The 12,558-nt window shown below is 38.7% G+C and overlaps 1 protein-coding gene across 1 annotated transcript in view; it reads right to left on the bottom strand.

Moving 5' to 3' along the window:
• ADCY1 (adenylate cyclase 1) overlaps nt 1-12,558 on the bottom strand; it is a 177,159-nt gene that overhangs the window by 136,110 nt on the left and 28,491 nt on the right. Inside the window, exon 4 of the mRNA XM_031062174.1 lies at nt 12,300-12,544. Within this exon, the coding sequence (XP_030918034.1) occupies nt 12,300-12,544 (245 nt within the window). The remainder of the gene's footprint in view (nt 1-12,299; nt 12,545-12,558) is intronic.

The following is a 12,558-nucleotide window of genomic DNA, read 5'->3' as shown; positions in this document are numbered from 1 at the left end:
TGCTGAAATTCCTGCAGAAGTTAAAATAATGTGGCTGTTGTTACATAAGGACCTAAACTGACAGAACAGTAAAAAAAAACATTTCTGGACCTTTTTTTTTCACTGATTCCTCATTCCTATTCCCAGTCTCTTCCCACCAGCACAGAAGTCCATGCAGGTGCGATGATAACTTTGGAAAACATCCATCTGAAAGCCCATCCTGCTGGCTGGTTCTAATTCACATTAGCAGCTTCCCACTCCACTCAGTGCAGGGATTCAACTGTTATTGCGTGGTAAAAACTGGTGAATAAGGGGGTGTACCCACATGCATGAGATTACTGTTTTTTTTTTTTTTTTGTGGTAATGATGATTTAAAATATTGATTCATAGTAAAATTAGGCTGTTAAAAGCTGGTTTCTGGAAACTCATAAAGAAAGAGCTGGCCTTTTAACTATTGTTTAACCCAAATCATTCACCTATGAGACTTCCTTCCTACTACAGCCTAGATATCTGATATTCCTGGAGTCTGGGCAAAGTCTAGACACTGTCTTTCACTGTTAGAGATTTCTGATTCCTATTCAGAGGACATTACTCTCTCATCTCTGTGTTAGCTCTTTAATGCCACTTTGTCATCCCCACAGATACGAGGTTACAACACAGAAGGCTGTATTGACAAAATACACCAGGATGTGTTACAGAGTTTCAAAACTCACATGACTAAGCTTGACTGACACATTCCCAAAAGCTGGCCTTAGGTGAGGCAGTACAGAGTGCTACCCACCCTTGGGAAAGGCACAGGCACAATTGACCTAGAACAGGAGTGACTCCCCAGTGCAGAAAGTGAGTACACCCAGGTCTGTCACCATGTTTCTCCTGAATGTAAAGAGTGGTGCTGTATTTTCTTGAGTCAGAGGAGAAAATGTATTACCTGGAACTCCTGTTCTGTTTGCATACACTATAAAACTGGCACAGTTGGAGCACCCAACACTGCAACAGTGTGCTTCAGATGCTGAAAGCATCATTAACAGGCTGGTGCAAAATGCAGTTTTTTTCTTGTCTTTAGCATTGTGTTTTACCAACACTGACATTTCAACGTGTCCAAGGCCTAAATTAATCCTCAGAATGGATAGTGGAAGCAAGACTGCTGTTTATTAATTGTTAAATGGACACCTACTAGCCATTTACATGTCAGTAATTTTGTCTTGATAAGCATTTCCTCCATTCTTTGTGTACCAGACTAGAAATTCACTCATTTAGTGAGGGCAAGAGAAGCATAAGAAATGAAATATCCAATCTGTTGGACAAAGACTGAGAAAGCTAACTAAATCCTACTTTTCCTATGGTACTCGTTTGTCACATAAAATTCCCCAGAGTTTAACCCAGAAACTACTCAGACTGATAATACCAATCAGCATCTACAACTGTTAATATTGCAATAGCTATGTGATACAGTGATATAGTATTATGTCCAGGCCACCAGTAGACCTCTAACATCTACACCAATCCTAAGAACATTTTCAACTGGAGATGTTTTAACCAACTCCGAAAACAACTGAGATATTTTCAGATGTTACAGAGAGAAATATTTCTCTTGAGGATTATTAATCTGACCCCTAATGGCTTTCCCTTCTTCTTCTACTCTTATACAGCCACCTCATGCCAGCTTCTTGTTTTCAGATAGCTTAAGCATTCTTTGAAGAGAAAAAATTCACACCCTCTAAATACTCTGCATTTATTGCCATGTTACACAGAATTAGTTCTTACTGTACCCAGTGTCTTACATGTTGCACTGCTGGCGTTTGCTGACAAGTCAAACCCATGGGTTTCCTTGGGACTGATTTAGCGTCAATGTGGCTTTGCTACTGTAAGAATAATAATATTTACCCAACATGTTAAGAATCAAATATGGCAGCAGACTCTATAATGCCCTGGAAGTAGATTGCCTCACTTTCTGTTGTTAGGCATGCTAATTTTAGGTGCAGAGGTCCTGTGAACTTGCACTGCAATTCCACATAAGATACATAAGATATACCTATTACTTCATAAGCAATCTTAGAAAAACAACATTTGTGTTTGCCCACAGACCAAGGAAACAACTTTGCCAGGCTTGCTGAGTTACCAACAGTGATGGTACATAAATAACTCATATTCTCATATCAGAAACTGGACTAGTGGCATCAGTGTTTCTTACACATTTTGGTACATCATCAAAATATCTTTAGATACTAAAGAGACTTGAACTTTACAAACCTAAATCTGAAATATGGCTCTAAAGAAGAGAAGACTATTCCCTCATACACCTCCAATCTTGAACCCCAGTTGCAATAAGGAAGAAAAAAAATATCTTTTCCAAAGTTTGTACCATTCAATAGAGCCATCTCCTTATAGGATTGCTCACAGTAAGATCACTGTAACTCAGCAGTCTATCAGCTTTAGAAATGCTTTTTTTAAAAAACTACATTTCAGAAAAAGGTTTTCAGCTGTACAAAGTAGCTGTAAATCTTTCATTTTTCATTTTTTTCTATTTTTATGAGTGGAATGGCAGCAACTATCACACACAAGTGAAAAGGAGCTGAGATAGCTGATATATTCCTGTGAAGAGAATTTCTTTGAGAATGTTAGGTAATAGTTTATTTATATGTCAAATCCTTACGTTTAAAGAGGACCAGAAAGTCTTACTAAACTTCAAAGACATCTTCAGGGGCATGTAAGACATTTTGTAGGAAAGACAATTTCTCCCAACTTTAGGTATTACATCTTCATCCCAAGAGAATGAAGAATCTTTATGATCAGTAGCTAAGCTCAGTTTTTCAGTATATAATTGTGCTGAAGAAATGGGACTTCTGCAAATGATGGCAAAGAGATTTGGAAGAAAGGTGCATGACTGTAGACTCACTAATAGACAAGAGAGACTAGGTCTTGGGGCTGAATATTGTGTACTTTTAGGGAAATTAGGAAAGATCATTCTCCTTTCTGCAGAAATCTGCCTGTCAGAAGAGTGTTCTCTTTTTTGCATCTGGCTGATGCTCCTTTTTGGGGGAAATTCAGTAGAGACTACTGCAACAAGAACTACAGTAATCAGCAAAAACCTGACAAGGACGGGTTGCAAAAAAGCATCAGCAGGAAAAGAAAAAAAAGCAAGCAAAAAATATTTAAATTCTCTGATGATACACTAGATCACTTAAGGAGAGAGACTTTACAAGTGGACATTGCCCATTTCAGTATTTCTGTTCATCCTAACTGTAAAATACAAACAGTTAATTTTTTCAGAGTATTCTTCTAAGACTCAAGAGTAAGAAAAGTACATTTTTCATTGCCAATAGACAAGCTAAGAAAATCCAGCAATTATGCCCACTTTTTCCTCTTAAACATCACTATCCTTTTCACTGATGGATACGTCAGAAACTGTTATAAGGAGAATATGCAGTCTCAGGTAGAAAATCACACTGCTCTCCCACCAAAGTATTTGAGCCATTGTGTTAACATTAATCAGTATTGTGAAGGGCAGTTTAGAATAGGAAACCCTCTTCAGGCTGTGGTCTCTTCAAAGGCAAAAACCAGACTAATGTTTTTAATAGTGCAAGCAAGAAGAAATGGACTATTGATAAAGCAGTTTATTTTGACTAACAGATGAAGCAAATTAACTCAGCTGCAATCTCCTCAATCTACTGCTGCCTAAAATAGAGAGAGCTGCATGGAGAAGGCCAAATAAGCTGCTGTAATCTTTCCATCTGGGGGAACTCAAGCATCTATCATTCACCACTGTCATTTACATAATTGGTAAAGAGGAAACCCACATGCTGAACATAGAGATAGTGCTCATTTTGTTTCTCTGTTTTGAAAAACAGCATTATTCCTTATATTTCAAAGCATATAGGAATGACAGAGCATTCATCATAGCTAATCCAGCTATGAACTTAAAACAGGGTTCAACTCCCAGAGCCCCTGCAGTGACAGCTGATTTACACTAAACCAGCATGGATCAGCAGAGAGATCAGCATAACAGCTTGCAGGGTGGAGTACCAGGAATCACACAGGACATCAATGAGGGGTAATCCTCACTTTCCAGAGCATAGCACCACAGCTCTGGGATCCATAATACCAGGTGAGAGTAGCACTCAAATCTTTGACAGCCATAACAGCAGTGACCAGGATTCTGCAGAGCAGACTCCAGAGACAACCTGCAACAGTAGAAATTTGATCCTGGTAGAGCTTCTGTCTCTTGCATGCTTGTTTGGTCAGAACTTTACACACCATTACTACTTCCATGTCATTTAATAAACAAGCAGATATTGACTTTTTATACGGTTCCCATTGAATGATGTACCTGTTTAGTTAAAACATCCTGGGAAGAAATTATTACAGGAAAGGAGAATTTTTGACACATCAGGTAATCTCCCTGAAATCCACTAAGATGGTTTTTGGCATTTAAAAGTGAAATGAGGTTCAGTCCAACATCCTCCACCTTTGAATGAACAGTGAAACAGTGATCAATTTACTTCAAAATTAATTTTGCTACATTGTATTTTATACAGATTAAGAGAAAGAAAGAAAGAAAGAAAGAAAGAAAGAAAGAAAGAAAGAAAGAAAGAAAGAAAGAAAGAAAGAAAGAAAGAAAGAAAGAAAGAAAGAAAGAAAGAAAGAAAAGAAAGAAAGAAAGTCCTTAGAGGGCATAGGCCTCTTTTCAACTTCTTGTGAACAAATTTCATAAGTCCTGCTCAAGCAAAATATCCTTTTTCAGCCTGATGATACTCAAATTAAGGATATATTTTATGTATATCTATTTTTAAAACTGTGTTTATTAGCGTTATTTCATTTTCTAATTTTGTATGGGTGGATAATTACTTTCATCTTCTAAGAGGTAATCATAAGCAGATTTATGGCAATTGACAGACACTGTAGTGTACACTGTAGTGCTTGAATGAGTAACCTTTGAAAAAAACTCACAATAGCCAAATTAAGCACTCCTTAATTCTATGTGCTAACCACTGTAAAAAGTTAATTATGTTGACTTTGAACCCAATATTTAGCAGCTTGCTCCAGAACAAATATATGAAAGGTGATGTTAAAAGTGAAATATTGCTCTATAAAATTTTTCATACTAGTTACACATTTCCTCAACACACATATCTGGGTGAAGAAGGATTTCTGTAGTTCCTGAACCACAGCTAAATAAGTAACTATCTTTCTTGAGGGTTTTTGCATTTTACTGCTCACCTTAGAGCCACACGCTAGATCCACATTTCTGGGATTTTTCACTATTTCAAATACTGATGGAGAAAACATCTTTTCTGTTTATACAAAGTGCTTGGTGATTTTATTTCAGGAATCAACTCATGGTAAATTCATGCAGAATATAAACAGCTGGACAAAGCAGTAACTATGTTGTGTCCTCATATTCCTGTAGGTATGTATCTTAAAAGTTTGAAGCAAAGCAAATTTCTTCCACAAAAAATTCCCCCAGAAGAAGAAAGTAAGAAAGTAAATCACATATTTTGGAAATTTTGAAAAAAAGAAAAAGAAAAATCCATTCTACTCATTGATAGTCTCTCATACCCATCCATCCATCCGCCAAAGACAAAGCTCAGCTCAAAAACTTGAATCAGTCTCTTCTGCTGGCACTCTGTCCTCACCTTCCCAACAGCAAGGATCTTACAGGAGTTAATACTGCCTGAGTTCTTTCTGTCATAAAACACAAACATTTCAAGTCCTAGATGAAATATTCTTATAACATTATGAATTAACCAGAACATGAAGTCTGTGTGAAGCTATGCCTTTTCCATATTCATAATAGACTTTCTAACAATAATTCCATCTTGACACTACCAAGAGCTTACAAGGAACAAGAAACAATGCTTTTCTGGCTCATCTCTGGTGTTCCATACATGCCACCTGCATTTAGTTCTATTTGTACCACCTTATGGTAACAGAAAAGAGATGTAAAGCCAGGAATATATGGCCTTTTGCATCTGAGAAAGTTAAAGACAATAACTAACCATGATAGACAGAAAACATTATTTTATGTGAGCTAATGTTTCCTGGAATGGCAAGAGAAGAAATGCACTGCATCTAAACTGACAGAATAACATAAGACCCTAGAAAGAATATTTCTGGCCAATTTCATAAGGCCCATGTACAGACAAGCACAAATTCATGGCTGTGCTTAAAGGAGATGAAAAGAAATTGAAATCTGCGCTACCTAGTTGTTATATTACACTGGTTCTGTCAAGAAAAGCATTGCACTATGCTTATAACTGGGGAAAACGAAATGGGGAAAATACTTAGAAGCCTAAATGGCAGAACATATCAAAAGCAACTACTCCCTACAACATTTTCTCATAGAAGTTTAGCTCTGAATATATCCAAAATTACATGTTCAGGAAAAAAGAAATTATAGAAGAAAGGAGTAGAAACCCTTGATAACTTATCCCATAGAACCACCAAAAATCTTTAACCCCGGTTTGGTAGCCCCTGAGCTCAGAGTTGCACAAACACTGAACACTTTGTGAAAAATACTTTTCCACAGAGTAAGCATGCAAATTAAATACAGTTCATAATGACTAACATTACACGCAATGTTTTGCTATAAACTAGGGTCTAGGCAACAACATTTTACCATTTTGAAATGAAAACACCCTTGGGCTCACTTTAATAACAGTAAAATAATAGCAGTAGCAATACATGTGGAGACAGTCTAAACCACACAAAAGGAATGCAACAATATAGCCCTGTAGTACTGTATTGCCATTGTTCTTACTCTATTGTCACTGCTATATAAAAAGCTATAAGTTATGCACTAACTTTGCAAGGCCTTCAGACTGAGACATGTCAGGCTCTTTCTGGGCTAAAAATTTAGCCTTCTCAGGCTGACTTTTTTTAACTTCTGCGCACATTTTTTTACTTGGTTTAAACATTTTTCCCTAGTTTATCAGATCTGTCTAGTTCATTTATGTTACTTTTGCTTATCTTTGTATGTTACCACAACAGTTTTATGACTAAAACATAACAAAACTGTACTATGCAGAAATGTAGGCCATACTGTAAGAAACACAAACCTTGTACAAACCTTGAGAAGGGGAGACACAGGAGGTACAAGCATGGTATTACAAAAGGTGCAGCCTAAAGACAACATCTACAGCTATAAAAAAGAGTCCCCCATGGTCAGCTCAAGAAATGTGAACATGGAGATAACCAGATCTGGTATTAGTTGAAACAAAGAGAATAAAGAACAAGTATTTAGCATACATAAAGGAAAACCATTTTAAAATTTTGGATGAAACATGGAGCTGTAGAACAACAAAGGAAGAGAAATGACTATATCAACATTAGCACAAACATCCCCTTCCTTCCTGTGAAAGACTACAGATGCTGCCAATGTAGGCAACATTTCCAGCAGAATGAAAGACACCACCCTTAGAATTTGGAGAAGCAGAAGGGAGAGCCTAACATCAAAGAAAGTGGGTAGTAACTGAGTATATAACAGTAATAACTGGTTTTTGAATTTTTTTTTAATATTTTTTTGAATAGAAGCCCTTTTTTTCTTCAGTAATGATGGGATCTTGCCTACTAATAACAACTAAACTTCTCAGATAAACTGTTATTGACTATGTCTCCAAGTCACATGATTCTCAACAACGCTTCTTGTTTCTCAAGCGTGCAGAACCATCAGCATGCTGTTAATTTTCGGAAACCCACAAAGAGTAGCAGTGTCAGCATCTGCAGACTCAGGGATTCAAGAGCATACTAATCTCTATGTGGAAAAAGATCCTGAACTCTACGTTCCATAGAAAATCCTACACTTCAGCCCCTAGATAAAATGACTGTGGTCAAGACCTGGCAAAGCCTATGCCACAAATTAAGACACCACTTTGATTAGAAAGGAGTAAAACCACCAACCCCCCCCCACCCCAAACTTTTAGCAATCTTTCAATATGGACTAAATATGAAATGAAAATTAGAGTTACACACAGGTATTGAGAAACTCTAAAAACAGTATTCCCTCTCTTTGGAACTGGAGGAAAATAGCGAATTCAAACAGATTATTAGTGGATAGATATGCTTGAATTCTAGACAATATTATAGATAATAGAATTCTAGATCTATTCTTGATACTAGTATTTGGAAAGCATCACAAAGACTGAACTAGTAGAGTCCCTCACCAGTATTTTATATGCATGAAGGAGAAAAACAGAATTTTGCACTGAATAATAATGACAATGGAGCTGAGCTGTCTTTGATTCACAGGTGCTTTTGTTAGGCTACTAAACTCTGCCTTCTATGTGAGAGACAAAGGTGTGGAGATTAACAGTTCTGTCAGTGATGTGTTCATTAATTTTCTTGTAAACATTAGCACAAATAAGATTAACTTTGGCATAACAATTCCTTGTGATATTCTATAATACTATCACACTGACCTGCAAATAGTTAAGATTATAAAATAAACTTTTAAGTAATAAATTAATTATTTAAAATAAATTATACTAATTTCCCCCCATTATCCTTTACACAGTCTATCTAATCCCAGCTAAGATTTTTGGTACTTGCTGAATCAATAAAAGTGCTATCATGCATGCAAATAAATATATGCATAAAATCAGTTTTAAATGCAGGCCAAAAAAAAAAAAAAAAACTAACAAAAAAAGCACAAGCCTAAACAAACCAACTGAAACCTACATTTGTTTCACCACACTTCTGAAAAAAAATTTGTGTTAGTTTATGAGAGCACTATTCTTTCTTCTGCTCTTTGTTTCTAATGCTGTAGTTCTGGGTTTTCTTCTGAAAGTTTTGCTCTTCCCCAAAGACTTCTGTGATGTGTTAGGGTACTTTGGTCATGTATGATTTGGTTTTTAATTTTCTGGAAATAAAAAGATATATTTTTTTAAAGGCACCTAAAATATTTAGAGGGCCAAAAAAGTTATTTAATGGTAAGACATGAAACAGTTGATATGCCACCACTGAGTGATTTCTATGAACAACCTTTGCCTTCCTTACCCCATCTGGTCCTCATGTCTCTAACACCCACACACTCCATTACAATAAAAATTATATTAAGATTCTTCAGGCAGAATTCTCTATTTCTGTAAGGGCTCTGTAGCACCTAACATATATCTGGAATCTATAGAGGGAAAAAATGAAGAAAGAAAAAAGGAGACAAAAGTCCAAGCTTTTAAAACATCATTTGTAGGTTCAGCTGTCTGTGGATACATTGTCACCTTATATGGCAGGACCATTTTGTTCCATGATTCTGAAGGAAAGGAAGGAGTCCAACTGACATGATCAATATGCTACTGGTTATATACACCACTTACGTCCTTATCACAATGTCAGATAAGACATGCAATATCAGCTGTGAAGTCAGCATATCCTTGACATGATCTCATATGGGATCAAGGTTGCCCCCAAGTACTTTGCATATTTTTTAGATTGCACTTATTTATATATATATAATCTATTACTATATTTCTATTTAGAAATGAGCCAGACATATTAGTAGATTGGAACCTTTCATTTAATGAACCAAACACTTACTGAGGGGAAAGGTTAAGCTCAAGTTCTGCCACATTACTCCCCTGACTCTCACTACCTCCCTGTACTTGCTTTCCTGCACTCCTTTTGCCTTTATACACACCTATGCCTCACCTCTGGCATGGCATGGCATGGCATGGCACGGCACAGCACGGCACAGTACGGTACAGAATGGCATGGCACGGCATGGCATGGCACGGCATGGCATGATCTCCACAGACAATACTGTGCTTCCAGAAAACTATCACTTGCAAATTAAATGTGCTTTACTCAACAGAAGTCATGACAAACTTCTGCCAAAATGAGCATTGGTTTTACTATGTAGAGAATTTGTACATTTAAAAGACAGCAAGTCTTAAGCATGCCATGGGGCACGCTCAGGGTCTGATCTGTCCCTATTGAAATTAGTGAAGCTTTTGGCATTCGGAGATTTGCAAATGAAGATTCCTCAGACTTCGTGAAGTAGAAGGTGCATATCTAAAAGCTCACTTTGGGAAAAATCCCTTAACTTAGCTATGCCTGTTTTTTAATGGGTTGAACTTGGAACAATATGAACTATTTGGTTGTGCTGACCAATTTCCAGTTTAACGTCAATGGAAGATTACTAGATCTGCAGTCTCCTAAAGCTCAGGCTAAACAAAAATAAGATTTATTCCCAAGTTGGTTCCCTGCTCGAATCACAGAAAAATCAAAGAGGTGTTTAACAGAATACCAATCTCAGTGATTGGTGCAGGCCTTTCTGCATTTTCAGGTACTTCAGATTTCTTTTAAAAAATTTAAATTCATCAACTTGCTTGGGGCTAGGGAGCAAGGGGTTGGGAGAGAGAGCAGAGCCCTTCATGCTATTGCAGATCTGCATAAAGCAGTCCTGCTTCCCTGACATATCAACTGCATGCTGCGTCTACAGGCATGGGGGCCATCATGATAATATCCAGTGTCTGGGAAGCAGATCCCAGTCATGAGGAGAAGCCCACTCTAGCCCTTAGAAAAAAAGGCTCAGCTACTCTCAGGCCAAGCAAATAAAATTCAGATGATGCAGCCTTTACATATCTTTAAACTTCCAACCATTGCAAAGTTGTTCTTTGGAAGAGCAAAAAACTTCTTTGTAAGGGAAAGAAGGCCTTCCATACATGGAGATGGCCTTCAAGCCTGAAGACTCATTCCTTGCCAATATGCCACAAATCAGTGTGCATTTTTGTGTGTCACAAGTTCACAGACCAGTTCTATTGCTTGACTCTGAGCTGGTTTCTGCCTCCTGTTATCAGTAAAGCATACTGCTTTAGGGACTGCATACAAACCACTGAAATTACTCTGGCTGGGGGAAATGGTGATGAAGAAGAAACGTAGATATGTTACATCAGATCTTAGTCAACTACTTCTATGCATTTTCAAGCCAGTCTCTTGCCTGATGAGTAAGAGAGTTAAACTAGTGTGAAAGGATAGAGCTAGAAGATTTTTTCTTTTCAAAATGTTTTACATCCACAACCTTGGTTAGATAATTTAATGAGCAGACGTTATTGTCATCTTCTTTATGTTACTCATCTAGAAGAGCAGATGCCACACTGAGCTGCAGCTTGGCATCAAGGAAAGTCTGTCTGTGTGTCAGGGTAGCCAGGATAGCCTGGACTCCCATAAGGACTAATTGGTGCTCCAGTAAAAAGAGCTATCTTCAGCCCTATTCAAAAGGAATATTCTAGTGTTTTTAACATCCTTCCAGATGCTTTTTAGGAATGCTCCTCTCAGTGCTCCTGCATTTTATCAGCTCTCCCTCTCATGGAAACTCTAAATCGCATATTTAAAAATAGACCATCAGATTATCTGGGTAAATCATAAAGCTCAGCTTATCTCTCTCTTCTCCTTCAAAATATACAATTTATTTTGTCCACCAGCTCAGCAGCGTGAAGCCATCAATAATCCTGTTTGTCTCAGTAACCCCACTCAGTGATTGTCCCTGTGCATCTCTATTCTTTGTGCGCATGTCACGCTAGGGTGTGTGTGTGTCTGTGTGAGCACTGAAGAAGGATCCAGGAATTTACAGTTCTGGGCACAAAGGTGTACAATCCTCCTGTATTTATGCCCATGTCAACTGTGTATGTCCTAGCATCACAACACTTATGGAGAATAATACCAGCATTTTGCTGAAGTAATGTACCAAGTACTTCAATTATGCAAAAAATTGTTGTTTAACACCAATCTGGACGACAGAACCCATGTGTTTCTCCTGAGGGCAGGCATACTCAATTCATGCAAGGAAGGACACAAAAATTTTTCAATTGCTCTCTCCCAGTGGTTCACACGCACCAGATAATAGAGCCTCCAGTGGCAAACCCCGACTGCCAGCCCACACGTTTCCTAATCGCGCATCTCCTCATCCTCCTTCCCCTGCCAGCGCGGCCCATCAGGCCACGAGAGCCGGAAAAAGCCCTGCAGGGATATAAATAGCTCCTCGGGGGAGGAGGGGAGAGTGCAGCAGCACGTTTCTAAAGATGCTTTCTGCAGAGGGAGGTTTTGCTGGATTAATTCAGAGGGGAAGGGGAATCGCTAGGAAGTTCACTGCCACAGCAGGTAATGTCTGTGGAAAGAGGGCAGCAGCTGCCCTGGGGAAGATGAAGGGGGAATGCCCCGCTTTCTGGGAGAGCAGAGAGGCGGGGTTCCCATTCTGAGCGTCCCACCTATTTCAAATCGTTTTATCGGAGCCCTCCCCGCCCCCGCAGATGGGCTGTGTATAGGCACGAACGGCCTACGGCTGAGACAGACAGCGAGGATACGAACCAGCTCGGTGGAGGTGCTATTACCACACGCAGCTTATTGTCTGTGCAAAGTTTGTACAGAGCCAGGTGATGCTGGTGCGCGCTGTGTTACACTGACTGTGCATGCGATGCTCTGAACTTGCTCCATCAGCGGGCACACGGTAGCGCGGCCTTCCCTGCCCTGTCCCCGGTTTTCCTTGGAAAGACAAAGCCGAGAGGTTCCGTCTCCCCAGAACCGCCCCATCCCCCCGTGCCTCCCGGAAACTTTCCGGAACTACAGACACAAACGCCTGAGGCACAGGTG

This window comes from Geospiza fortis, unplaced genomic scaffold, assembly GCF_000277835.1.
Source record: "Geospiza fortis unplaced genomic scaffold, GeoFor_1.0 scaffold108, whole genome shotgun sequence".
In the NCBI taxonomy this organism is placed as follows: domain Eukaryota; kingdom Metazoa; phylum Chordata; class Aves; order Passeriformes; family Thraupidae; genus Geospiza; species Geospiza fortis.
The sequence above is the reverse complement of the archived record's forward strand: the minus strand, read 5'-3'. Positions and strand labels throughout refer to the sequence as shown.